Genomic DNA, 24,962 nt, shown 5'->3' with positions numbered 1-24,962 from the left:
GGCTCCGCACGTGGCCTGCCCCAGTCAGGCCTCACCCTCCTCTGGGTCGGCCTCAGGATCCGCCTCGCGCGGTCGTGGGTTCAACAACTGCTCCAGCTGCAGGGCCAAAGGCTGCGGCCCCGCCATCTTCACTAGATCCCGGTCCGCGCTGCGCACGTAAACGCGCGCCCCGAGTCCCGGCCCAGATGCTACCTCCCAGCGGGCGCTCCTAGCCCTACACTACGCTGCAGAACAGCCAGGGACCGCGCCGAGCCGCGCGCTCAGCTTCCTACCGGCAACTTCCGGGAGGCGCGCGCGGGGGGGCGGGGCCTGCGCGTCACTACGCGCGTTGCTAGGATGAAGGCGGAAGAGCGCGGAAGGCTGAAGAGATTGGGGCCGTCGGACCACGCGTGCGCGTGCGTGGAAGTGCCGTGTTTGGAGGCGCGGGAGCGCGCAAGAGCACGTGACCGCCTCAACCTCTGAGCGTTGATTGCGTTGCGTGCAGCCGGTGTCTCCTTGCACAAAATATGCCTCAGGCTTTGTGAGAGGTTCGCTTAGAAATAAAGCACAGCCTAGCTGTGGCCCAAGGTGGCTGATTTGGAAAGGAGAGAGTTAAAAGTAAGCTTTTTGAATCACTGTTGCACACTCGGGTATGCAAAGACTGGGACCCAAAACAGATTTGGCTTTTCATAATTTAGAGGAGTCTGGGCCAGGGCTCATGCCTTCAGCCCCGAAGCAGCCAGAATTTGGGAATCCTATATTAGAGATGTGTGTGTGTAATCTTGCAGCGAACTGCTGGTGTTTTCATTAATAGGAACAATTAGAAATCGCTATGGCTGTGCACAAATAAAGATCGCTTCTGTAGCTTCTCCAAAAAGGGGGTGGAGTGAAGTTACTGCACACTCCTCTGTATAATCTTTCCTGTTGAGAGATGAAGGCGAACTCAGACACCTGAAATTGGTGTACAAAAGCAGAAAAACTCAGGTCTACAGTTAGGAGGTTGGCATATAAAGACTTAATAGGAGAAATTTAATTTCACTCAAGTACAGGGAAAAATGCAATCCCTTTGCATTTTTGTTCCTTCGTTGAGCATTCCCTGACTGCCCACTGTGTAGCAGGACCTGCTAGATGAGATACAAGATGAGTAAGTTAGATTCTTTCCCCACAGTGATCAGCCTAGGGGGTCAGACAAACCTGTAAACATAATCTGCAATAAGGAATGATAAGTCTGAATGCAAAGTGATCTATCTTTCCAGTATCTGTCACTGGAGGTCACCTATAGAGACCTGGAACCTGCTCAGCAGAAAAACTGACTCCAAAAGACCAGAAAAAGAAATTGGTGATGCACTTTGACAGTGTCCCTTTTTGAGTACAGTCCAGGCCACTTGGATCCCACAGTGTGAACGATCTTGGCAACTCTATAAATTCCCTAGTATCTCTTGTAGAATCCAAAGGAAAAGAAGGTCCCTGACTTTCACAGTCTTCATATGGTCTCACAGTCAAATAATGAATGGTCACTACTTTAGTATAGCCTATCCCATGCCATTATCCTAAGTGGCTCTGGCATGAAGACAACCATGGCTGCAGTGGGGAAGAAGAACCTGTCTTGGGGTCAGTCTCCTCAGACGTGGATGGACAAGAATGCCAGCCAAGCAGGGGACTCAAGCAAAGAAAACCTCATTTTACCATCCATAAGAGAACTCGGGCTATGAGAACAGGGTTTTGTTTTTGTTTCAAAATATATCCATTATATTTGCAGTCTTGTGTCTGCATTTCGGCCTCTAGAGTAAAAATATGCTCCTCAATCTTCTACAAGGTCCCATTTGTCCTGGGCTTCAAAGACCAAAAGTGTTTTTCTTGCTTCATACTTAGAAAATTACCTTCTCCAGTCCTCTTTCATTGCTATTTTGGGCATTAAAAGTGCTTCGAAATCTGGCCTTCAATGTAAGGAGAAAAAGAATGGGGGCGAGGCAGGGCTGGGACCAGGTAGGTCTACACTGTCTGCCAAACTGGACGCTACTAGACCATTTGAAGCCACACTGAGCACTCAGCAGAAAATGCCGGAGACCTGCTTACCTAATTTCCCTTCTGATTCGGGAAGCCTTTTAAAGAAGTAATCAAGAGCCTTCTAAGGTCACACACAAGCCAGGGTCCCCAAAATGCTTCCTGTGCTTTGTTACTCAATACTGAGAGTAGATGATTCCTGGAGAGAAAAGGAGAATGAATTCTTGAACTGAAGATTGAAGAGAAGTTGGGGCGCATGGCAGAGGAGAAACTTCTCAATTGCACTTGCTCTCTGGGAGGTGGGGGGGGGTCCCTCTCTAACTGCATTCTAGATTCTCCAGGGGGTTGCTGCCTGCTTGGGAAGGGGTGAGGTTGGAAATGGTGAGTGGATGATGAGAGGGAATATTTCAAAGACTATACCTTCCTAGAAGAAATTTCAACTTCTGAGAGCTTTAAAAATGAGACCAGGTGGGGGCCAGGTATTTAGCTCAGTGGCATGGGCGCCTGCCTTGCAAGCACAAAGTCCTGAGTTCAATCCCAGTACCCACCCCCAAAATGAGAGCAGATGAGATGAGCAGAGAGGTGAGAATAAAGGCAAGCAGTCTTCCCAAAGAACAATCTGTCTGTCCAATCTATCTGTCTGTCCTCTGGAGAGAAGCCAAGAGGGTCTCCCAGTTCACAGTCCTGCCATCTGCTAAGAATTGCAAAGTGGCAAACAGAAGTAGGCACAGCAGAGGTGACATTAGACAACCTCCTCCCCATTGTCTGAAACAAGTGTCTGTTCTATTCACGGGACCAGAAGTTTCAAGAGTTGAGGGGAACGGGGCTCCAATCTGCCTCTCTTCTAAGGCGCCATCAAACTCCAAGTCCCAGTCCCTGGCAATGCCTCGCATGCTCTCCACGCACCCTCCTTCCTCTCCTTGTCTTGCACCACACAGCACCCCAGCCTCGGCCCTCAGGGAGCGGCTGGCTGGGTGAGCTTGGGCACCCTCGCCCTCGCAGATGGCCTCTCCCGCCCTTGGAACCCCAGGACAGGTGGCAGGAGGCACAGAAGTGGCGGCTTTAAGATGGCCGCGGGGGAAAAACCAAGCTGCCAGGCCGGGCCAGAGAGGAGGCTGCCCTCCCCGGCAACAGGGGTCCACTGTGGCGTTGCCCTCTGGCCAGCGCGTCTCTCTGCGGAGCCGCTTGCGGGCGGTCCCACGCTTCCCTGCACCTCGGGGCCGGGGTCGAGGTGGAGGGCTCAGCATTGCTGAGAAGGGATTCAGCCCCTGCAGCTTCTAGACCTCTCCATCCGGGGCCTTTGGCTCCAATTTAGACTGCTGAGCATCAGCACCTGTTCGGGTATCAGCCAGGTTTCACGACATCGCGCCGAGGGGAAAGACTGCCATTGCCACCGAGTTCGAATTGAGCCCACACCGCTTGTCCAACTCTAAAACGCTAATCAAACACCCCGATGCCACAAGAAAGCTACTAAATAATTCAGCCGCCTATGATAGGAAAATGCAGCTTCCCAAAGAGCATAAGTTCAGTTAAATGAATGTCTTTAAGGAGGAGAGGGTTGAGGGTGGTAGCTGTAATGAATAACTTAGCTATGATTTAATGTATATAAATGCAAAAAGGACAAAAAAATCCAGTGATTCCATATAAAGCAGTTAAAGAAATGTGCTGCATGTAGAGGCTAGGAGTTCCAGAAGTCTCCTTTGTATTTCATAAATTTTTATTTCTGAAAGAACACTGCCAGATTCCTCCCTGATAGTACCCCCCATTAGATAAGCCATCACAGGAATGCAGTGAAATACTGCTTAATTTAAAGCTTTCTCTACAAGAAAGATAAAATTCACTCTTAACAAAATATGAAAACAGCATTGGAAATTACATACTATGTAATGTAAAACTTTTGACTTTTTTCAAAATTAGGAAATAATTCAGGCTGAAATCTAGGTGATACGGAAAAGAAATTCTGAAAATCTAATAGCATTTGATATTACACCACACATACACCCACACATGAGCATTTCACAGTAGATAAAATATTCAAATTCCTTCCATTTCTAATAAAGCTTGGAAGGGATTGAACTACTTTGCAGAACCTATTGGCCAACTCCCAGTTGAAATTTGATTTCTATATTAGTTATTTTTGTTCTTTCAGAGAAACTTAATAAGTATCTTGTGCCAGGCAAAATAGTTTTCCTTCTGGGGAACTTCAAATGTAATACTATAAAATAACAACTCATATCAGATCTGTGAAAGGGATTAAAGTATTTCATTTCTTGTTTACTATACGTTCATTTTATGTTGTCTTTCAAACCACCGAATTAGAAAGCAGGATTATCTATTGAAAATGAATTGAAACTGAAAAGGACCACCTCTAACTATATATTTACAAGTATCTGACGTTCACAAGCCCGGTTTTGCATGTGCAGGGAGAATGCTTCGGATCTCATCTCTAATCACAGACCAGGACTATTCATTTTTAGCCATGGATTTGATTTCTATTTCAAATTCTATATTAACTTATCAGCAAATATCTCTTCAACTCTATCAGTTAAATCCACAGAAATCTGTATTTAATGACAGCAGGAAGCCACAGAGAAAAGCTTGCCTGGTATTAGCAAAGGGGCTTCAGCCATAGCCAAGGCAAAAACATACATCACCCCAATCCTGGCTGTCTTCCTCCTGGTTACTGAGGGCCTCATTCTGCACCCCATAAGGACTCCTCTCTAATTGTTGCAAATATCAAATACCACACCAATTATCTAAACATCAGATTTTCTATTTTTATTAAAAACTCACAAATTTATTCAACATGTATTCTTTCATACAGTGAATGGTCTAATATGCACTGGAGGTCACACAAGCTTAGGTTTATTAGAACAATAAAAGACATATGAGAAATTTAATATATAAAGAAAAAAGTAGCAGCTGCTGACTGCATATTTGACCATAAAATTTAAATATTTTGGACTTTTATTTTAAAGACACAAAAATAAAACCTGTGTGGGTCTATATAAGTCATATTAACAATTCCATGAATGTTCAACAGGACTAAAAATTAGCAAACATGTCTTGTTTTAAACCTTTAATACTTTTTTTAAAACACTTTCTCAGGTTGCTGGTGCCTGGCACCTTTACAGTATTTGTGCTATAATTATTCTATTTGGCAACTGTCTGAATATCATGTTTTCTCTTTGCCTAGTGTAAACAACACCTTTTTACATACTAGCACAGTGAGCCCCAAGCCCTGCAAGTCTGTCAGAACATCTACAGGAAAAGAAAAGGAATAATTTTGGTTGATTGCTCAAAACATTTTGTTTTTGAACAAGAGGTTTCAAAACAGCATATCTTAGTAAAACACTGAACTCCTGAATTTAACATTATACGTAAACAGTTGACTGTTTTTAGTTCAATAGTTTTTTTTTTTTTTTAACTTTTGTGTGTGAAGGTAGAATACTTTTCTTGTACAGCTGATGTTCAAGTCATTTTACTGAGAGGTCTGGCTGGAGACCATCGATTGTGTGTGTGTGTGTGTGTGTGTGTGTGTGTGTGTGTGTGTGTGTGTGTGTGTGTGTAGAGCTTTGTGAAGGTAGAAGAGTTGATACTGAGGGCTTTACATTTAGAATTTTGCAATTTTGGCAAAAACAAAAACCAAACACCCAGATAGACAAAAAATATATAGTCCCACCTGATGCACAGCAGGTCGGTGTTTCTGAAGCTATGAGTTTGTTGTCGCTGTCGCTGACCTCTGAGACAACACTAATAAAAGGGTATCTCAGAGCCAGAACCCGCCCGGCTGGCCCGGAGCACCCGGCTGCCTCACCTCCCTCGCCCGGCCTCGCACCTCACCGCCTCCCTCCCCGGGGCTCCTGGCGTCGCCAATCGGCGTGCGCGCCCCGCCGCTGTCGCTAGGTCTTTCCGCCACCCGCCGGCCAGGGCACAGGTCCTCCGGGTCTGTCCACGGATCGGGATCCAGGTGAGAGGTGGGGAGAGCTCTGTATTTCCCTTCGCGAGCCCCAGTTCTGCACCTCGCCAGCCAGGGCTTAGATCCCAGTCCGACCTCGAAGCGGATTTGGATCCTACTTTGTGTCCCCCTTTTCCATCCGGTTCCCCAGACTGCGAACGGTCCCCAAGGCTGGAGGAAGTCGGGCAAGAGGCCTGCTTTTTATGGGGTTTTTTCCTCTCTTTTTCTTAAATAAAAGTTCATTTCTGTACAATCACGAACTCCGCGGACCGTGCGAGACCTCGCTACCACACGGCCGCCTCGTTCATTTCGGGGGCATGGGACAGGTGGTTCCCGTAGCTCGCCCCGCCGTTTACCGACAGCGACGAGAAGGGCGGGCTCGGCCCGAACACCTCAGCCGACATGGAGTGCAGAGGCCCGGGCAGGCTGGGCTCGGGGCTGGGTGAGTCCCCTGGGGGGTGCGCCAGGATGTCGGTGAATCGCTGCGCCTCGCTGGACGGGTGGTGGCCTGGCAGCGGGTGCTCCAGGCCGCCCAGGGGCGTCCCGGACGGCCCGGTAGACGGCACGAAGGGAAGGTCCACGGGCGTCTGGGCCTGCGAGGATGGAGGGCCTTGCGGGAAGAAGTCATAGTTGCCGCCCGGGCCGTAGTACTCGCTCTGGTAATCTGCGGATCGGCGGGGAGGAGGACGTCAGGGCGGGGGTCCGGGTCGGGCCGAACCCGGAGGGTGGGAGAGGCACTGAGGGGAAGGGGACGACCCAAGTAGCGAGCTGTTTGTGGGGCGCGCCTTGGGTCTGGGAGCAGGGAGCAGACTGTGCAAAACACCAGTTGCTCCCTACCCGCCCACCCTCCTCACCCAAGGTCCGGAACCTGGTCCTGGGTCTCACCACCTCCCCAGCCTTCGCCCTTTTCTCTTGGACTCGTCACTTCTCTACAGAAAGCCAGGGGCGCTCCCCGCGCTGCCACCCGCTTCCAGCGAAGCCCGTCCCGGCCTGGACGCGCGCCCCGCCATTCTGCAGCGCACCCACCTCCGTAGAAGGAGAAGGGGCCATTGGGGATGAGCTCGCCCGGCTCCAGGCGGTCCACCAGCGGCCGCATCCGGCGCGGACTGCGGAAGAAAGCGTGGCGCCGGGCACCCAGCGCGCTCAGCTGCTTCATCCTCCGTTCCTTGGAGCGCCGATTCTGGAACCAGACCTGAAGCACACATGCGAAAGCGGGGTGAGGCCACCAGGACTCCACTTCCCAGCCCGGGTGTTCAGAGGGGCCCAGCCCTTCATTCATCCACTGTGGCCGGGGGGTGGGGGTGGGGGGGTTGGAAGTGGTGGTGAGGTCCCTGGATAAGATCCCACAGCTATAATAGACCCTAAACTAAGGGTAAGCAGAATTCCCTTCTTTGAAAGAGGGACCTGGACAGGTTGCCTTGTCCGACATGGGGCAGCCACACTGGCACAGTTGCGGCTTCTCGGGGCCGGTACATACAGACACTGAACATCTCCAAAGCAATGTCACAAACAGTTTCCCTTGCACGGTCCCTTGCAGTGTCTACTCCCCAACCCCAGGACAGTGACAGATACAGAAAGCCTCCTGCTGAAACTCAAATTTCCCAAGGGCAGTGACACCAAAACCCATAATCCTTTCACACCTACACACAATCTCCTAGCTCTCACAGACAGTGACACAGTGACAATGGTGACTCTGGCACACAATCCAACACTTTCACGCACAAATTTGAACAGGCTCCTAGAGGTCTCATAACCTCACTCCCACTGCAAGCCCCTTGTATACTTGCAAAGGCACACTGAGCCTCCCACCTGCGACCTGGCTGAGCCTCCAGGCACTTTGCTGAGGACACCTACCATTGGGCCACCTGAATCTTACGCAGCCTCACCTCCTCCCACGGCACTGGCCCAGCTACCTCCAGATGGCCCCTCCTCCCCCATCCAACCAGGGACTCCACCCAGGCAGAGCTGACTGCCCACTCAACCACCTCCCCTTTGACCCAGGACACCCCATTAACCTTAGGATGGCAAGTCGCTGATCTGCGGCTTGTGTAGATGGGACAAAAGACCCACAAAGTTGGGGTTGAGAACTTAGAGAGATCATGTGTAGACGCCTAAGGAACTGATCAACTCTGGCACCCATAGTGACCTCTCTGGTCCTTCCTAACAAGGGTGGGGTGAGATTCGAAGGCTGCGGGCACAGAGGGGTAACTTTCTCTGTGGTATTGGGCACAGCTTCCAGCTTCATGACCAGCTCCCCACGCAGCTCCCCCCCCCCAATCTCTGCTATCACCTCTGTTGAGTTACTAGAGGGATTTCCAGCAGCTCCAGGCAACAGGAGGTGTCCCCCCCCCATACACACACACTCTCCACCAGCCTCCACAGACTCCCTGCCCCCAAGTCCAGGTAGTCCCGGGCATGGACTGGGTATCCTGAATGGCCTGTGGTCCTCTGGGGGACAGGGTGGCACGCCAGGGCTCTGACCTGGATGACACGCATGTTGAGGCCGGTCTCTTGCGCCAGCTGCTCACGGATGTGTCGTGTGGGCTTGGGTGTAGCTGCGAAAGCGGCCTTCAGTGTCTCCAGCTGCTTGGCTTTAATGGTGGTGCGCGGCCCCCGCCGCTTGGCGCCCAAGTTCTGGTCATCATTCTCATTGCTGCCCCCTTCCTTGTCAGACACATTTGCGCTCTCTGAGTCCTTGGCATCGTCCTGCGATGGGTCTTGGGAATCCGGAGACAAACTGGGGTCACTGCCCGTGGTGGCTGGGGAGAAGGAAGGGACAGGTGAGCAGGGGCCGCGGCCGGCCATCTTCCCGAAGGACCCACCCACCCCGAGCCAGCTGGGAATCGCGGCCTCACCCGAGTGGAGGCTGTTCTCTTTGGCGACATTGCTGTTACTTAGGTAATCCTCTTTGCAGACGAACTTGTTCTCGTCTATGATGTAGAGCTCCTCGCCGGTGGAAAGCTGCTTGTTACACATCATGCAGGTAAAGCAGTTCAGGTGAAACACTTTGCTTCGCGCCCTCCGCACCAGGTCGCTAGGGGAGATGCCCTGCGCGCAGCCCGCGCATTTCGTACCGAAACATCTGTAGTGGGTAGAGGTTGTCGAGGGGCAGGGGGAGACAAGACCGGAGAAAGATGGTGGAAAAAAGGAAGAAGTAAATGGAGGAAGAGAGAGGGAGGGAGATGAGAGATGAGAATGCCAAAAAGAGAGTCAAAAGCCGATTTAACAGGTGAGAAGACAGGAAGAAAGAGCAAGGGGCACGGGGAAAGTGAGAGAGGAAATGCGCACGGTTAGAGTGAGGGGCCCAAGCTGCCGCCTGACCCCAGCCTCACTCCTCAAGTTATCCCCGGGAAAAAAGCGTCGCTGAAAAAGGCGGTACGGTGGCGACCGGAGCAAGAATGGTAGTGGAGACAGGGTACACTTATTTCCTGATTAGAATTAGAGAAGTCAAATTCTAATTAGAGCGCCATAAACGCACCCTAAACGCCGCCTTTTCTCTCCTAGGGTCGCCTCTCCCACAAAAGGACCCGCGCACAGGCGAAGGGTTAGCGAGGTCGGCCCACCCGCGGGTAAACAAACACCGCCGCACCCAGCCTATTAGTCGCAGCTGGGCTGCTGCCACGTTCGTGCCCAAAACTGGTAGATTGGCGCGAGCAAGAGCGGAAGAGCGGCTGGGTCGGCTTTAGGTGCCCTGCCGAGATTTGCAGCAAGCCAGGCCTCAGGGGCCCGCTGCAAGCGGGTATGGCTCGGCACTCTGTTTGCTCGGGACGTCTTTGCAGAGGAAACCGTGCGCAGCGGCGGAGGCTCCGAGGCTCAGCCTTGGCGCAGTAACAGCGTGCACAGCGAAGCCTAGCCACTCGTGGTGGAGTGGCATTGAGGAATGCTTCAACACCCCCCCCCCGTCCCATTTTGATTTGTCACCAAAGAATGAGAGAAAGCCGAGACCGAGTCAGCCGAGTAAACTGGAAGATTTCAAACCCGAACAGTGGAATTACAAATCGCATTTATGCTGTTCTCCGTTGACTTGTTTGTGTGAACGAGGTAGCCAAACGAGTTTAAGAAAATTCAATGAAAATGCTAAAACAGAGAAAGGGAGTAGGGATAAGTCTCCTGGCTCTAAGGAGACAGGTCCCAGAAAGGAGGCGGCAGCCCTGGTGGGGCATCCCTGGGAGGGCTCCAAAGAGGAGCCCTTGTCCGGAAGCCCAGGTCGGCACTGGGCTGAGGCTGACTGCCTGCCAACCCCTCAAGTCGGGCAGAAAAAACCTCGAGGCACTTCACAGGCTACAGTGCAGCAGTTTGCCCAGGTCTAGTTGCTTAGAAGTCAATTTAGGTTTCAAGAAGGCTCCTGGGTGTGCAAGATTGGTATCCAGGCCGATATCTGGGCAGGAAACTGGGACTCTACCCAAAGGCTCCACAGTTTGGTTCGCGCCAAGACCATTGCAAAAGCAATGCCTAGAAGTAAGTTCAAGTTTTTAAGCTCAGCCTCCTTGGCCAGCAACCCTGGAGGCCTAGAGAATGCAGTTGCTAGAGAGCTTGATTGGGGAAAAGACCGGAGTTAGGGCACCCCCCAGGCTATCTTATCTCTTCCAAGCTGTGAGGGGCTTCTGAATGGAGGCAGACTTAGGCCCCTTCTTTCCTGGCACGTGCAGCCCTGGCTGGACCCATACTTTTCCAGGATGCAAGTAGGGCTGCTATCCCGGGTTCCCAGCGCGCCAGCTGGCGAAGAGGCAGGCGCCCGAGGGACTTGGCGGCCTTCTCCTCCAGAGACGGGTCCTAATACTGCTGCCTGGGCCACGCTGACCTCTGATCTGAAGCCGGATGGGAAGGGTCCGAGGGGAGGGGAGGAAGCAGGAGGGAGCAGCAGAGGTGCAGGAGGTAAGTACTTACCGGAAGAAGTCGTTCTTACAGTAGAGCTTGCCTTCCCGGGAGAAGCACTTCTCGGTCAGGTTGCATTTACATTCACAGCACTGGACACACTTGACATGCCAGGCCCTGTCCAGCACATTCAAGAGGAAGCGGTCCAGGATGGGCCTTTTGCAGCCAGCACAGTGCACCATGGTCTTTGGTTTGGTCGGGTGAGGCCCGGAGAGACGGGGCAAGTAGAGCCAAGGGAATGATTCCCAAAGATGACCCGCACCCGCTCCCCACCCCCTCCAAAAAGAGGAGACACAGTCGGCCGGCCTTGCAAGCCAAAACCCGCACCAAGAAATCAAAAGGGGGGAAAGAAAGCTGAGGCAGGGCGCCGGGCGCCTGGGTGGTAGGCGAAGCCGGGGAGTCCCTGGGCCACTGGGCGGAGCAACGCCACCTCGGCTCCCAGGGTGAGGAAAAGGAGCCTCGGGCGGGCGAGAAAACGACTCTTCTGCCCAGAGCCCGCGGAGGAATGAAGGTCACCGAGAATGGCGGCGGGAACGGAAATAAATACAACAGACGGAGAAGAAGAGGAAGACACCGCTAGCTCGGACTGCGCGGAATACGCCGCTGAGTTCTCTCCGGCTTGAGGTAGAGCTGTCAGAAGTCAAAGTGCATCTGCTTTTGTCGGGGTATGAAGGCGAGTGTGTGCGTACCAGCCTGCCCACCACCGAGGTTCCCCCTCTCTTTTTTTTAAGGAAAGAAAAGAAAATGAGGAGAGAAGCTTTGGATTCTAAACTGCCAGCAGCGTGCTGCGGGTTGGGACGCGCCCGGCGCCCGCGCTGGGCCTGGGGGAGGGGAAGGGGGCAGGCCGAGGGGGGGGGCAGGGCTGGAGCAGATCTTGGTGTTAATTGCTGTTGTTGCTTAGGTTTTTTTCCCCCCTTTCGGAGAAGTGTTTGTGTCAATCGAAAACGGAGAGGGGGAACTTCAGGCGGACGTAGCCAGGCGCGCTCGCTCGCTCCCCACCGCCCCAGCCCCGTCACCTCGGCCAGTGGCCTGCCAGGCGGCCTCCGTGTCCTGGGGCGGCCCTCCCTGCGCCTGGGCTCCTTGGGGGAGGTAGTACGGTCCGGCTCTTCACTGCGCCTGGCCGTGCATCGTGGCTCTGGTCACAACTCGAGGCTGTCTGGGCGCGCAGCCCCGCATCGCTCGGCCCACGATCCGGCTGCCTGCGTCCAACCCCACAGGCACTCGGCTTTCTTCCCTTTTCTTTTCCCTCTTTTATTTTTTCCGATGTGGTGGCAAATCTGGGGTTTTTTTCTAGTCTCCTTTTTCTCTTTTTTTCCTTTTGCAGCGGGAGGAGTCGGGGGGAGGGGGCAGCTTGGAAAGCTTTAAAATAATGTCCTGACGCAGCAGCTACAGTAAGCCAGTGTCTGGAACAGTTCGGTGCGGACCGCCGCTCTCGCCGCCCGGGCCGCAGCTCCTTGCTGGCACTCTCTGGGCCCGCGTCCCCCGGTTCCAGGTCTCCCTGGCCCAGTCCGCCGCCCCGGCGCGTCTCTCCCCAGCTCCAGCGGCTCGATCACTGCTCCTGGCTGTTGGCTGAGGTCTGGAAGCCCCCTCGCCTTAATGCAGCGCCCGCCGACGTCACGGGGGCCCGCGACCAATCAGCGCCTCGCGGTCCCTCTGTAAACCATTCGGCATCCCTTGGCCGGGGAGAGTGCGGGGAGACCGCGTTTAGAGGATCAGTGGCGGCGGCACCCGCGGCCGGCGGGCGACGGGCGGCGAGGTGCCTGGCCCCCTCCTACTCCGGTAAGGCGTCGGTTTCGGTGGGAGGGACTGAAAGAGGCAGAATAGGCGCAGCCGGAGGCTAGAGTTCCGCAGGAGAGAAGGGGAATCCCAGATAAAGCCGGTCTAAGGTTGGGGTGTAACCGGGTCCGGAAACCCGGGAGGCCCTGGTGCACTGTTTGGCTTTGGGACTCACTGGGTGTTAGCATGTTCTTCTCTTGCTGCTTTCGCTCGAAAGTTTGCCCCAAGCACAGAGCAAGGCCTTGAAGAGACAGGGGGCGCTTGGCAGCTGAGTCTCCCTCCACCCGTCCCTCTTTCTGAGCCCCTCCCCCAGGGCATCCAAAGTCCGCAGGGTCGGGGTGTCTGGGAGATCCGGGTGTCCGTCTCCCGCCGCGCGCGCTCCGAAAGTTGACTCGAGCGGTTTCCTGGTGGGGGAGGGGGAGGCCGGAGGCGCGGCGCCGGGGTGGGGGAAGGAGTGGGTGGAGAAGCGCCTCGGGTGCGGAGTTGCAACCCCGGCGAGAAGTTGTGAGAAAATTGCGATCCGGAGACACCTTTTACAAACAAAAACGACTAGGCGGGAAACCGCGGGGCTCCGGCAGCTGGGCGGCGTGGTGGTAGTGATAGTGGGAAGGAGGAGGTGGAGAAGGAAGTTTCCGGGGACAACACGGGGGGCTGCAATAGATGGAGGTGTGCAGTGCCCTGGCAGTGTGCCCAGCTTCCAGCCTTCCCTTTTCCTGGCTTCGGGTTGGCACCAGCTTCCAAAGACAACAGCCGACCATACCTTCCAGAGGTCACGCCTTAGGTGACGCACGTCCCTAATTCCGCTCCCGGTGTGAACTCACGCCCGCCGAGGCGGATTTATCTAGACGTGGGGGTCGGATCCCGGCCTTGAGAACCTGAGCTTTCAAGAGGCACTCGGGTTCTCTGGCGGGCTCCAGTCAACCCCCAAATTCCTTTTTGACCGCACCTTTTCTAGGCTTAACCCAGGTTTCTCCCCTCCTAGAGTCTGCAGGCGATAGGGCTGGGTGGTCCCACTCTTCCTCCCCATTTCTGTGTGTGTTGGGAAGGTTTAACTGACTCTAGTATGGAAGTAAAGGAGAGCGGCCAGCCAGGGTTAGCTGGTGTTTTGGAACTGCCCTTTTGATCTCGTTCGCTATGCAAGGGAAGCCTTTGACACAAGGGTAGGGGGGACTTAGTAAAGAAAAATGCGCCCAAAACGCCGTTGCAGTGAACCTGGGCTGCCGGGAAATCTGGCTCTGCAAATAAAATACCCTCTTCGAACGAATTGGAAAGGCGCGACAGCGAGTTTGGCTTGTGTTCGGTGGGATTCAGAGCTCTGCCAATTCTCCTGCAACCCCGAGGCTAGCGGGCAGACCCTACCTCTTTGCCAGCGTTACCTTTTCATTGGAAATCGAAGTTGCTAAGGCCGCCCGAGCGCCTCTTTGGCTTTCCGCCCCGCCCAGACCTTGGGATGCCCGGCTTCTAATGCTGTCACCGCACCTTCCTGCACTTACACACCTGGGTGCGGGCTCCCAGCTGCGGGTCGGGGCAGAGCAGAGGGCTGTTTAACTCGAGCACCAATCCCTTCGCCAACCTTTCCCGGGCCTGAGCTCGGGTCAGCTCAAGGGATGGAGGAGGTGGTTTTCCCACCTAGCAGGCGGGCTCAGCGGGCTCGGACTTGGCTTCGCGCTCTCCCTGCGGACTCGACACTTCCAGGAGCAAGCGGACTGGGATCCAGTATCCTGGCACCCCCGGAGGCGCTAAGGGCAGCTTGGCGCCAGCTCCTGGGTTCTCACACTGCGGACCCGGAGGCGCCTCCTAGCCGGTTGCTTAGGTGAGGTCCTGGAGGAAGGGCCGGTCCAGCAGGGCGCTGACCCCCTCCCCCCAGCTGTCCCAGCGCTCGCTCGCAGCTAGAGTCCTCCACCCAACCGTCGCTTTCCGGAATCTATAGCTGCCCTGGTCCCCGGTGGCTGGCCCCCCGCCCTCGCCCCAGCTGGGCTCCTTCTCATGCAAAGCAAAGGGGCCAAGAGAAGGGGGCTGGGGAGAGGTTGTAGGGGACCTGCAGGGCGACAGCTGGACTTGGCGGCTGGCCCTGGCTGCTGGCCCTTTCCAAATCCGAGGCTCGCGCCTTCCTCCGGTGGGCAGAAAGAGGTTGTTCTGTCCGTTTGTGGAGGCAAAGACTGTGGGACCTAGGTGTAGGGTAAAGAAGACCCCTCCCCCCCGAGGGTTTAGCGCAGTAGGGGAGTTGGAGCCGAAACGGGACGCTGGCTCTAGGGCTTAGGGCTCTGCTAGTCCGGGTGTCCAGATGGCGCAGTACACAAATCCATAGAGCCAGCCCGGGCGTCCACAAGAGGTTGGAGGGCCCCCAGGCAAGGCTTGCCCGGTGGCTCCTGATTCTAGGTTTAAAGTCCAGATTTAACGCCTCCACCCCAACAGCACACAAATGTCCCCCCCCCCCCCCGCTTTTCCACTGAGCTTTTATTTTAAAATGTAATCAGTGGCATGCCTCGGTGAGAAAACTGACCCAGCTTTCTAAATTTGTTACCTCCGAAGCTATTTCATTTCAGCTCTGCATTAAACCAAAGTCGCCCTGAGCAAGAGCAACAACCTCCTCTCTCCACCTACACTGCCGTAGTGTCCTGGTCACTCACTGTCCCCGTCCTTGAGTACACAAGGTCCTACTTCAGGTCCTTCAAAGTCGCAAAGACCCACAGCCACTTTTCACAGCCCAAGATGTGTGAATTCTGAACCGGTGCTGAGAGGTTCAATGTGGAGGTTCAGCCATCACTCAGTGGCCGAAGAATCCTCAGCCCCACTCCCAAGACACCCTCTTGAAAAGGTTCCAGCAAGCTTAGGAAGTGGCTTTCACAGCTCTGGTTTCTCTTCTGAGAAGCTCCCTGAAAATCAGCCAGAGAAGAAAGACCCTTTCTAGGAATAGGGATGGAGTAATCTACCAGCTCTCCCCAGGTATCCTAATTTGGGTGCTGAAGGAACTGGTCTTGCATCCCTTTTCCTTGGTCAACCCTCCCCCCCCCATGTTCCTTCCAGACTTGAGCAGAACAAGGACCCAGTCTGCCTAGTCTCTGTGGGCTAATATTGATCCCCAGAGCTCAGGCCACCCCTGGCCTCTTCTTTTCTATTCCTGCTCTTGTTCAGCCACTGCCCCCAGAAAAGGGCTATGAGACCACAAAAGTAGACATTTGGGGATAGCCTGGCGGTAGGTGGTTATCCTCTGAAGAGCTGTAGAAACTGGGTGTACCAGGTCACGCAGCAGGGAGGAAGGAAAGAAGTAGCCAGGTGCACCCCAGACCCTGCTGGTCTACTGGTCCGGAGGCCACACAAGCTCTGCAGGGACTCCTGAGGAGTAGCCTATGTGACGCACAGAACTGTCAGGCTGGAGTCTCTTGGTTCTGATCACTGACCTCTCTCGTCTTTCTCTTCTGTCTCCCGACTCAGGACTGCCTTAATCTCACCCCATCACTCCCTCACAAAAAAGATCAACTTATGTGCAGTATTTTACTGGTATATCGCTATCTCCCCTGAACCTAATAGTAAGGGGGTTGGAGGTGGGGGAGCCAATGGGTATTAACTCCACTTTCTGGGACAGGAAACCCAAGTTAGGGGGCTTGCCTAAGATTATTTTAAAATGTAATCAGTGGCATGCCTCGGAGAGAAAACTGACCTGGCTTTCTAAATTCACCACCTCTGAAGCTATTTCATTTCAGCTCTGCATTAAACCAAAGTCACCCTGAGCACTATTAAGGTGAGAAGTTACAGGGGTGGGGGGCACCTTGATCTGGCGGGGTGTGTACTTCCCCTCTGGCCACCTTTTCCAAGCAGGGTTTGGACACGGTGGAGGGAGATTAAGGCTGAGAGAGGGCAGCAGCCCGGGCCAGGTATCACAGAGGGCTTGGGTAAAGGACACTGGCTTCCCAGGAGGGCTAGAAGGACCCTGGCCCCAGAGGAGGGGACGGGTGGAGCCGCAAGCTTGAACATGCTGATACCAGAGTTACCCCCAGTGCAGACCCAAAGAGCAAAGACAGGATGTGAGTAGTCTTGAAGGGAAACGAGACAGAACTGAGGAGAGAGAGGAAAACAGAATAAGAGCAGGAGAGCTGAAAAAGAAGAGAAAAGAAGGAATGTGGAAAAGCACATGGGTAGAAAGGGAGTAAAGATATATCAGAAATACGTGGAGGAGTGCAGTAAAACAAACAGAAAAGAGACCCAGAAAGACAGCCAGCAACAAAAAAGGGGGTGAGAAGGCGGCTGTGGGGCTCCCAGGGGGGCTTCTGCCAGGTCCAGAGGGTGTGCAGGTGTGTGTGTGGGTGTGTGTGTGTGTGCGTGCGCGTGCGTGTGGCAGGCAGGTTCCTGGGCAGGAGAAAAGGAGGCAGCGTGTTGGGTGGGAGACTCAGCTCCCATGGAAAAGCCTGCGAACAGTTCTGGGCAGGAATCCAACAAATAAATAAAACGTCTAAGACGGCGTGACAACAATGTGTATTTGGGTGCTTGCCCGTGTTCCTCTGTCTGAGCACAGACTCACACCGGGTAAGGAAGACAAACGGGGCTCGTGTCTGGGAGTAATTAATCCTCTCACTAATTGACTCTCTCCCCTTACCTAATGGCAGTGGTCACCTCCGATATCTGGAGAGATATCAAGTGAGGAAAGAGAGAGAGAGGGACAGAGAAACACCCCAAAGCTAACAAAGCTAACAACCTTTGGGGCTGAGATTGAATTTTTTTCTGGATTTGGCAGCTCTAAGCTCTTTGCCTTGCTCTTTCCTTCTTTTTGGGGTAGAGTTCAATAGATGTTGCTGCCTGCCCTTCCAGGTTTGGACAGCATTAATAAAGGTCTCTTCAGATAAGGCTGACCTGGCCACACACACACACACCCGAGGCCCTTCTTTAGCCCTCCACTTGGCACGCTCTGGAGGATGGAAGCCACCCACTACCTCTCTGCTGGATACCACAGTTCCACCTCCCCCATTGTTTCCCTGGGCTCCAGTCCCTGAACTGCCCCCTTGTTTGAGTCATTGCTTACTCTTGTGGGACCTGGGATGCCTCTTCCAGTCCCTAGTAGAGCAGGGGAGGTTTGGGATAGGTTGGGAAAGAGCTCTCAGTAAAGACAGAAAGAGAGCAGTAGGAAGGATGATCTTAGGGCAAGGACCAGGAGAGACTTTGGGAGACAAATGCACCTTGGCTGGGACGGGTTGGGAGATGGAAGTATCCAGAAGAGCAGTTTTCATCCAGCAAAAGTGAGGCCTTCAGGGACAATGGGCAGGGAGGGCATAGAAACTGTGCCCCATGGGAAAGACATCAAGCTTGCAAGAGAGCAAGAAGGTGGCCACAGCTATGCCTGTGTGATCATGCTGGCCACAGTTCTATCTCCCTATGTGAGCGTGGAGAGGGCCCCTGAGGCTACCCCACAACACCCTCAGTTCTCAGGGATGGGGAGAAGAGGCAGAGGGAGGTTGTTGCCTTTGTATGGGCCCCTTGGTAGCTGAGACGGCTGCAGGGGCCCAAGGCCACAGTCTGGTAATATAGCTTCGAGGCTTGGGTTTGGGAGGTGAATGTCGGCTCTCACCCCTGCAAGGTGGTAGCTTTGCTCTGTTGGCCTCCTTGGAGGCTAAATAAATAGATGCTGAGATCTGTAAACCCCACAGCCTGGGGAGAGGAGGGGAAGGGACGCTTCCTAGAAAAAAATTCACCCCGCCCCCATTAAAAACATCCTTAATTATCCCATGGGAACGTTTGTACATTTGACCGAGGCTAATCCCCAGCAGTAATAGCAAAGTTAGTCCTAGGGGCTGGAGGTCCAGGTGGCAGGCATGTTAGAGAAGGTGAGAAACTTGGATCCCTTCTCACTGCCTCCGTCGTGCTTTAGGAAGAAAGTAAACGAGAGGAATAAAGTTCCAGGGGAAAGAGAGAAGGGCATATAAAAGGCAAATCCAAACCAGAAAGGAAAGAAAGTGAAGAAGAAAGAAAAAGGCAAGGTGGGGGGAGAGACTATAATAAAAGAGGGTGAAGGCGGCCCCAGGAGGCTGGGCCTCGTCCCAAACCATCCGTCTTCATTGTCTCCGGGTGTGCAAAGGCAACTCTGGCATAAGGAAAAGCCACTATTGGAGCCGCGGCTTTATTTTATATCCTATACATCAGGAGGGAGGCAAAGCTTTATTTTCGCCAAGAGACAGATATTTTATTTCTCTCTTACGGTTTTATGTGTGAGAGATGTCAGGTTGCCACAATGGATGGCTAATGCATAGGCAAGAGGAAGCCGTGTTGGCATGCTGTGTGTCATGGGGTCTTGGGAGGGTGAGCGGGGGTGGGATTTAGGGCTGATGGGACACTCTGGGGGATTTCTGCTAAAATATCTCTCTTCATAAATCCACAAGCATGGTCAGCTCAACAGGGAGAAGAAGGAGTTTTAGAAGGAAAAGAGTTGGGCTTAGTAATAAACGAACACACAAAGAAACCTCCCTTCCAATAGGCTCCAGCAATGGGGCAGACAGCCCCATGGAAATGCAGAGACCCACAGCCACACACACACACACACACACACACACACACACCCCTTTCACAGGGAAGTATGTTCTGGCAGTGTCATATCCGTTCCTTTTCCTGCTTTATATTTTTCTCCCCTCTGTCCCCCTCCTTCTCCAGAAATCTTTTTTAACCTCCTCAGACCCTTGGGGGAAAAGAGCTATTAATTTGCAAATCTCTGATCTGTGAAAGGATCAAGATTACTGGTTTTCACCGCTAAATCTAATGTCTTTCTTGGAAACACACACGCACAGGCTAACTATTATGCTGCAAACCCTTGAGCGTAGGTGCCAGATTTGAATCTCAGAAAAGTCCCCATCCCTGGCCAGCCCCCGAATTAACCTCAGATCCCAAAGTACATAATGTTCATATTTATTTTTAAACCTAAGGAAGTGAAGGGGACATAGGGACAGACATGTTAATTAACATGTTCTGTTCAGGACTTAGACTTATCAACTCTCCTCCATCCAACCCCCCAAGCCAGTTCTTACAGGAGTAACCTTCATTCATCCTTATGTCCTACTCTTTAATTTTTTTTTTTTTTTTTTTTTTTTGGTACCGGGGATGGAACTCGGGTCCTTGCGCTTGCACAGCAGGCGGCGAAACCACTGAGCTAAATCCCCGGCCTACTCTTTAATTTTTTGATGTCTACTTGTGGAGCAAAAAAATTATCATCTTTCCCTCATTTTAGAAAATCTCAGGCAACATAAGGATCCCTAGACAATAACCAGGAGGACCTGGCTACACTGTTCCTGAACTTTAGGGGAGATATTTAACCTTTTTGGGCCTCAGTTTCCCCATCTGTAACCCAAGGAGAATGGGCTCGATGGTTCCCGAGGCCCCTCCTGACTCTGACCTCCTCTGACTGAATAAGATAATGTGTGAAAACACTTTGTAAACGCTAAAGCCGGATGGATGCCAGGGATTATTATTACGATTCTAATCAATCCTCTTTTCTCCACATGGATCTTCGCTGTTTAGTGCCAGCAAGCAGGCTAAAGAGGGCCGAAAGCGAGAAAGCTTAGCCAAGATGGAAAAGCTCTGTGCTGTGGATGGAAAAAACCATGCATCTCCAGAAACATTCTGTCTCTGTGCTCCTGGAGGTGTGGTGGGAAGGGTGAGGAGAAGGAAGAGCCCTGGACTCCATCTGACCTATTTCAGTTTACGTGGCAGCAGAGGGTATATTTCTTCAAAAGCATCTGTTTGTCTCCAAGTGACTGACATAAGAACCTGATGGGAAGGCGATTTGCAATTGTTTTTTTTCTGAGAAGAAAGGAAAGAGCAAGGTGTAGCTGATTAGCAAGTTAATTATTTCACTACCCCAAGGGTTCCAGTGTGGTGTTAAGTTGTCCAGCCCAGGTGTAATTTCACAGTCTCTGTATTTCTCAGTGAGTGCCTGAGGTTCCTGAGTCCGTCTGTCTCTCTGTCCACCTGCCTTGTGTCTTCCTGACATGCCTGGGGAGAGGAGCAAAGACTGGGGTAGGAGTTGATATAGTGTAGACCTTAGCCTTGGCTGCAAGAGGGGGCAGATGGACAGGGTGAAGGGAGCCCAAGTGATGCCCTCCACCTCCACTATGGTCCTTTCTTGTTTTAAAACATTTTTCTTTCAATAAATATTAATGAGACAGGTTATCGGGAAGTGGCGTTGCTGTGAGGTTACTACCCCAGACTTGGCCTGCAGATAAACTGGGTTGGAGCCCTTGCCTCACCTCCGGGTGCCAGTTCTCTGGTACGTGAGCCTATTTGATTTCTCACCTCTGGCCACCACTTAATTCTGCGGCAGGCTTCTCCAGTCCAACTGCAAGATCTGACTTCCCCTCGGGGAGACTACTGAGGAGGATTGTGTGGTCAAAGGGACACCTCCCCTCAGAGAGATAAGTTGGAAAGGTGAGCACGAGAGCCTGGGAATTAACAGCTTCTGCAGCTCTGGCTTTGCTTCCTGTTCTTAGCTGGTAGGGCCGGCCCCCTGCTGCTCCTTCTGAACTGGGTGAAGGGAGGGCTCCACAGTTTACTTAAGTGTGGTCCCATCTGCTCAGACTGGCCTTTCATAAGGGGAGGGATTTATGCAGTGTCCTTGTGCACAGACCTGGGATTTGGCTGAAAACCTTGGGCCTCTGAGAATAGTACTGAACGATAAAATGTTCCTCGGCTTAGATGATTCATGATCTTGTCTGTATGGACAGGGGTGTGTGTGTGTGTGTGTGTGTGTGTGTGTGTGTGGTGTGTGCGTGTGTGTTGGGGAGTGCACACACACTGCTGGGTGCTTCCACTGTTCTCACTTTGAATCCAAACATTAGAAAACTTTCTTTTTTCTCCCCGTCTATTCCCTTAGGAAACAGCCACAGCACCAAGCTCTGGAGAGCCTGTCTGATTTCAGTGGAAAGAAGAAGACACACTGGCATTCAGCTGTCCCCTAACCTGCTGGGGCCCAAGCTGTCTGAAAAGATAATCCTGATGACCGCTTCATTGATGGTGGAAGAGGATTTGGGGAGCAGAGGGCTTGGGAACAGGGTTTGGGTGAGTCCAGTCGCTGTTCAAATCAGACTTGGCCTCCTATCCCTCATAGTCTTAGTCTTTCTCTGTAGGGGAAAAGGTAGTTAGGGAAATGCCAGCTCAGGAGCACGGGCAGAGGGAGGAGTCCCTCATCTCAGTCTTGCCAAAAGGAAGCTAGGGGATGGTAACAACAGATGCTAGAGAGCAGAGCATTGAGGTTCCATGTGGGATCTTGGCCCTGACTCAGGAGATGAAGTCTTTGGCAAGTTTGGAAAGACCTACCAGTGCCATTTATTCATCATCTCTGTGGACTAAATTCAATTTCTTTTTGCTGCCTGGTGTCTGGTAAGGCAGCACTTTCCAGCTTGCATTACGTTCATGCGTAATTTCCACCGTCTTCTTGCACATGTCCCAGTTTGGCTTTCCCAGCTTTCCCAGCACTAGTTTCCCTTTCCCTCAGGCTGCTTGTCATGGACCCGGCATTCTAGTCCACTAGCTGGCACCCAGCTCATCTTCTGGAAGATGAGCTGTCAGGCCTGTGCCTGTGTGCAGGCTTTTCTCATTCGGGCTCCTGGAGGGATATACCTTCCCCTTAAATAAGAGAAGCAGGGAGCTATTTCTGTGAATCTCTTCAGGAAGGATTTACCTCTAAATTGATAAGTGCAATTCTCCCTTTCCTCCTTCTGAATGAATAACTTTGTCAGTCAACCTGAGGGTCTGCAGAACCTATAGAAATGCTTCCTTTGGTCACCCTGTTTTAACACATGCTGGGGCTTGGGTCTGCCTCTGGCAGACTGGGAGGAGTAGACACATTCCAGAGACCAGGTCTTGGTCTTATCTCTTCCCCTACCCCAAATCCTCACCCTCTAGTTTATCTCTTTTTACTACAAATGCAGAGACCGCCTAGGGAAGTGTGAAGGGATGGGTTTTAATCAGATTTGGGGGAGGAAGGGGAATAAGGTAAGCCCAAAGAAAAATAGGGACAGTTGGAATTTTTTAGATGACATTCTTCTGTTACACTGCTTGTGTCTTATATATTATATCCTACAAATTATGAATTTGTTGTAATCTGCAGTGCATATGTGCATTTAGCAAATGCTGCTTGGTCAAAACAGTGTTAAATAAAATGGTAAGAAATGCTACCAGGGCTTTGCATGGGTTGTTTAATTTCATCAATGATAAACAATGTTAATGTGCAGCATCTCGGTTGGCACAATATGTTTCATTTATATATGCTGAGACATATTTAAGCATGAAAGATACTGTTTTCCAACACATACATTTCCCAATAATTACTTAGGAGAAGTATGATAGAAACAGTAGAAACATTTTTTCTTCACATAAACCTATATGCGCTATGCACACAGCCAAGCACATAGACACTTGGGCAGCCAGCCACGTACATATCTTCGTACACGTGCTTTCCCTGGGAGATGTAAACATGGGCTTATAAGTACAGATTCATCTCTGTGAATTTGTACACAAGTCCAGGCATACGTACAAACACATGGATGAGGCCTTTTGTGGAGGCTCTTGTACATTTACACATTCTTTCTCCTACATATTCCTACACTGCTGCTATCAACATGCATGTCATTCCACACATCGGTCTTTATGTGTACATGTGTACGTATCTCACTGCCACATTCTGATATGCCTAGAAAGAAGGCTGTGTGCCCCCATGCAGAATCCTCCGCACAGGTGCCTATACATCTGTGGGTGTCTCTGTGCATTTGCACATTGGCGTCCACATCTCAGCTCCATCTGGCCAAGGAGCAGGAGCTGCCTGTTACTCCTGGAGGCACCAGACCTGGCAGACAACTTCTGTGTGTTTGCCTCATGTAAGCCCGGAGACCTTGAGGATGGGAAACGGAGGAGCAATGCTGGCCTGCCTGGCCCTTGATGGGAGAATATGAAAGTGCAGAGGTGGGAGAGGGAGTCGGGTAGCTGGTCTCTGCAGATAGAGATGCCTCCAAAAGAGGTCTCAGGTTTTTATTTGCTCATCTCACAAACATGTCACAGAGATCTATAGAGATCAGGATACCTTATCAGCTCCTCTGCCTCATCCTGCTACTAGTTCTGTCTCTGAGCCCAGGACCTGTGCTTTCTGAGCCTCAGCTTCCACATCTGTAAAGTGGAATATTGGCCTACACAGGTGGTTCTCCCTGGCACAGTAGAAACACCTGGGGAGCTTTTAAAAAACACATACCTGGGGCTGGGGATTTAGCTCTGGTTCTGGCACCTGCCTTGTGAGCACAAGGTCCTGAGTTCGATCCCTGGTACCAAAAAAAAAAAAAAAAAACCCCAAAAAACACATACCTGGACCCCAGATCAATTAGATCACCATCTCTGGATGTGAGTCTCCAGCATCTTAATTATTTACATATTTATTTAGGTACCAGGGATCCAACTCAGGACCTTGCACTTACAAGGTAGGCGGCGGAACCACTGAGCTAAATCCCCAACCCCAGCATCTTATTTTTTAAAAAGCTTTCAGGTGATGTTTATGTTTAACCAAAATCAGGGCCCACTGGACTGGACTCATCTCCAAGTCTCTTCCACCTCTAAAACTCTGTCTTTTTATATATAAGCCCCATCCTGGACCCCTGAACATTCCATTGAAAGTTCTAAATTCATTAGAAGATCAGAAAAAGCACTGAGAAGCCCAGCATGGTGACTCATTCCTATAATCCCAGCTACTCAGGAGGTTGAGGCAGGAGGGTCACAAGTTTGAGGCCACCGTGGGCAACTTAGCAAGACCCTGTCTCAGAATAAAAACGACTAGGGATGTAACTCATTGCTTCCTGGATTCAATCCCCAGTATTGAAAAAAAGTAATTAAAGTTATTTTTTCAATTTAGGAACAGAAACATTTTGAGTAAATTATCCTGGAAAAAAAAATCCTTACATTCTGCACTCCCAACTCTCTTTCTTTGTTTTCTTTCCAATCTGCTATCTCTCTGACTTATTCATTCAACATTAATTACATGCCACATATGCAAATGCTATAAGTGGGTACCTGATAAATGTAATAGCTACTGCACATATTTCCTGTCTGGCTCCTCACCCAACCTGTTGGATAGCACACCATTTTTTAGCTGGGTAAATGAGAAGGCACAGGCCCCAGGAGAAAAATTCTCTCCCTCTCCCAGCCCTGAGTCAGAGAACACCAGCTCCCAAGCCCATGGCCCAGTTCGGAGGCTGTAGTGGAGGCTGAAGGAAGCATTAAGCCTCATGTCCTAGAAAGCTGCTCTCAGACCTGGGCCTTAGGGAATCCCACATTAATATTCTCCAACCAGTTTCCAGGCAGAGCCCATCCCCCTGGATAACAAACCCGCTCTCTGGCCACACCTGCCAGAGGA

The 24,962-nt window shown here is 51.9% G+C and overlaps 2 protein-coding genes, 1 long non-coding RNA gene and 1 pseudogene across 6 annotated transcripts in view; 2 read left to right on the top strand and 2 right to left on the bottom strand.

Annotated features, from left to right (window-relative positions):
- Aatf (apoptosis antagonizing transcription factor) overlaps nt 1–282 on the bottom strand; it is a 100,729-nt gene extending 100,447 nt beyond the window's left edge. For all 3 annotated transcript variants that reach the window (XR_015443271.1, XM_087191906.1, XM_004870405.4), the window contains exon 1: nt 36–282. Coding sequence is in view for 2 of the 3 variants with exons in the window: in XM_087191906.1 (XP_087048032.1) it covers nt 36–126 (91 nt within the window). In the remaining variant the exon portion in view is untranslated. The remainder of the gene's footprint in view (nt 1–35) is intronic.
- Nucleotides 283–4,746: 4,464 nt separating this feature from the next.
- On the bottom strand, nt 4,747–11,014 carry Lhx1 (LIM homeobox 1). The gene is made up of 5 exons (XM_004870404.4): nt 10,829–11,014; nt 8,797–9,023; nt 8,423–8,700; nt 6,968–7,133; nt 4,747–6,605 (listed from the first exon to the last, which is right to left on the bottom strand). The coding sequence occupies exons 1-5, from the start codon at nt 10,996–10,998 to the stop codon at nt 6,226–6,228; spliced, it is 1,221 nt and encodes a 406-aa protein (XP_004870461.1). The 5' UTR covers nt 10,999–11,014; the 3' UTR covers nt 4,747–6,225.
- Nucleotides 11,015–11,309: 295 nt separating this feature from the next.
- On the top strand, nt 11,310–22,743 carry LOC106008218 (uncharacterized). 2 transcript variants are annotated; one of them, XR_015443269.1, is made up of 3 exons: nt 11,310–11,440; nt 20,737–20,995; nt 21,441–22,743. It is a non-coding gene; the product is annotated as an uncharacterized LOC106008218 (long non-coding RNA). The 2 variants fall into 2 exon arrangements; XR_002391117.2 differs by lacking the exon at nt 11,310–11,440 and having other exon boundaries at nt 12,933–20,995.
- On the top strand, nt 11,561–12,640 carry LOC147823788 (uncharacterized; annotated as a pseudogene).
- Nucleotides 22,744–24,962: the final 2,219 nt, after the last annotated feature.

The sequence above is a fragment of the Heterocephalus glaber genome, unplaced genomic scaffold, assembly GCF_053883595.1.
Source record: "Heterocephalus glaber isolate CG9 unplaced genomic scaffold, H.glaber_assembly_v1.0 deba00001564, whole genome shotgun sequence".
NCBI classification, from domain to species: Eukaryota; Metazoa; Chordata; class Mammalia; order Rodentia; family Bathyergidae; genus Heterocephalus; species Heterocephalus glaber.
This window is presented reverse-complemented; position numbering and strand designations above follow the sequence as displayed.

Excerpts from the sequence above, each read along its gene's own strand:
- Lhx1 (XM_004870404.4), bottom strand. The coding sequence starts at position 10,998 with ATGGTGCACTGTGCTGGCTGCAAAAGGCCCATCCTGGACCGCTTCCTC. Across the intron at positions 9,024-10,828 it reads TGTAAGAACGACTTCTTCCG|ATGTTTCGGTACGAAATGCG; the intron begins GTAAGTACTTAC and ends TACCCACTACAG. Across the intron at positions 8,701-8,796 it reads AGAGAACAGCCTCCACTCGG|CCACCACGGGCAGTGACCCC; the intron begins GTGAGGCCGCGA and ends CCTTCTCCCCAG.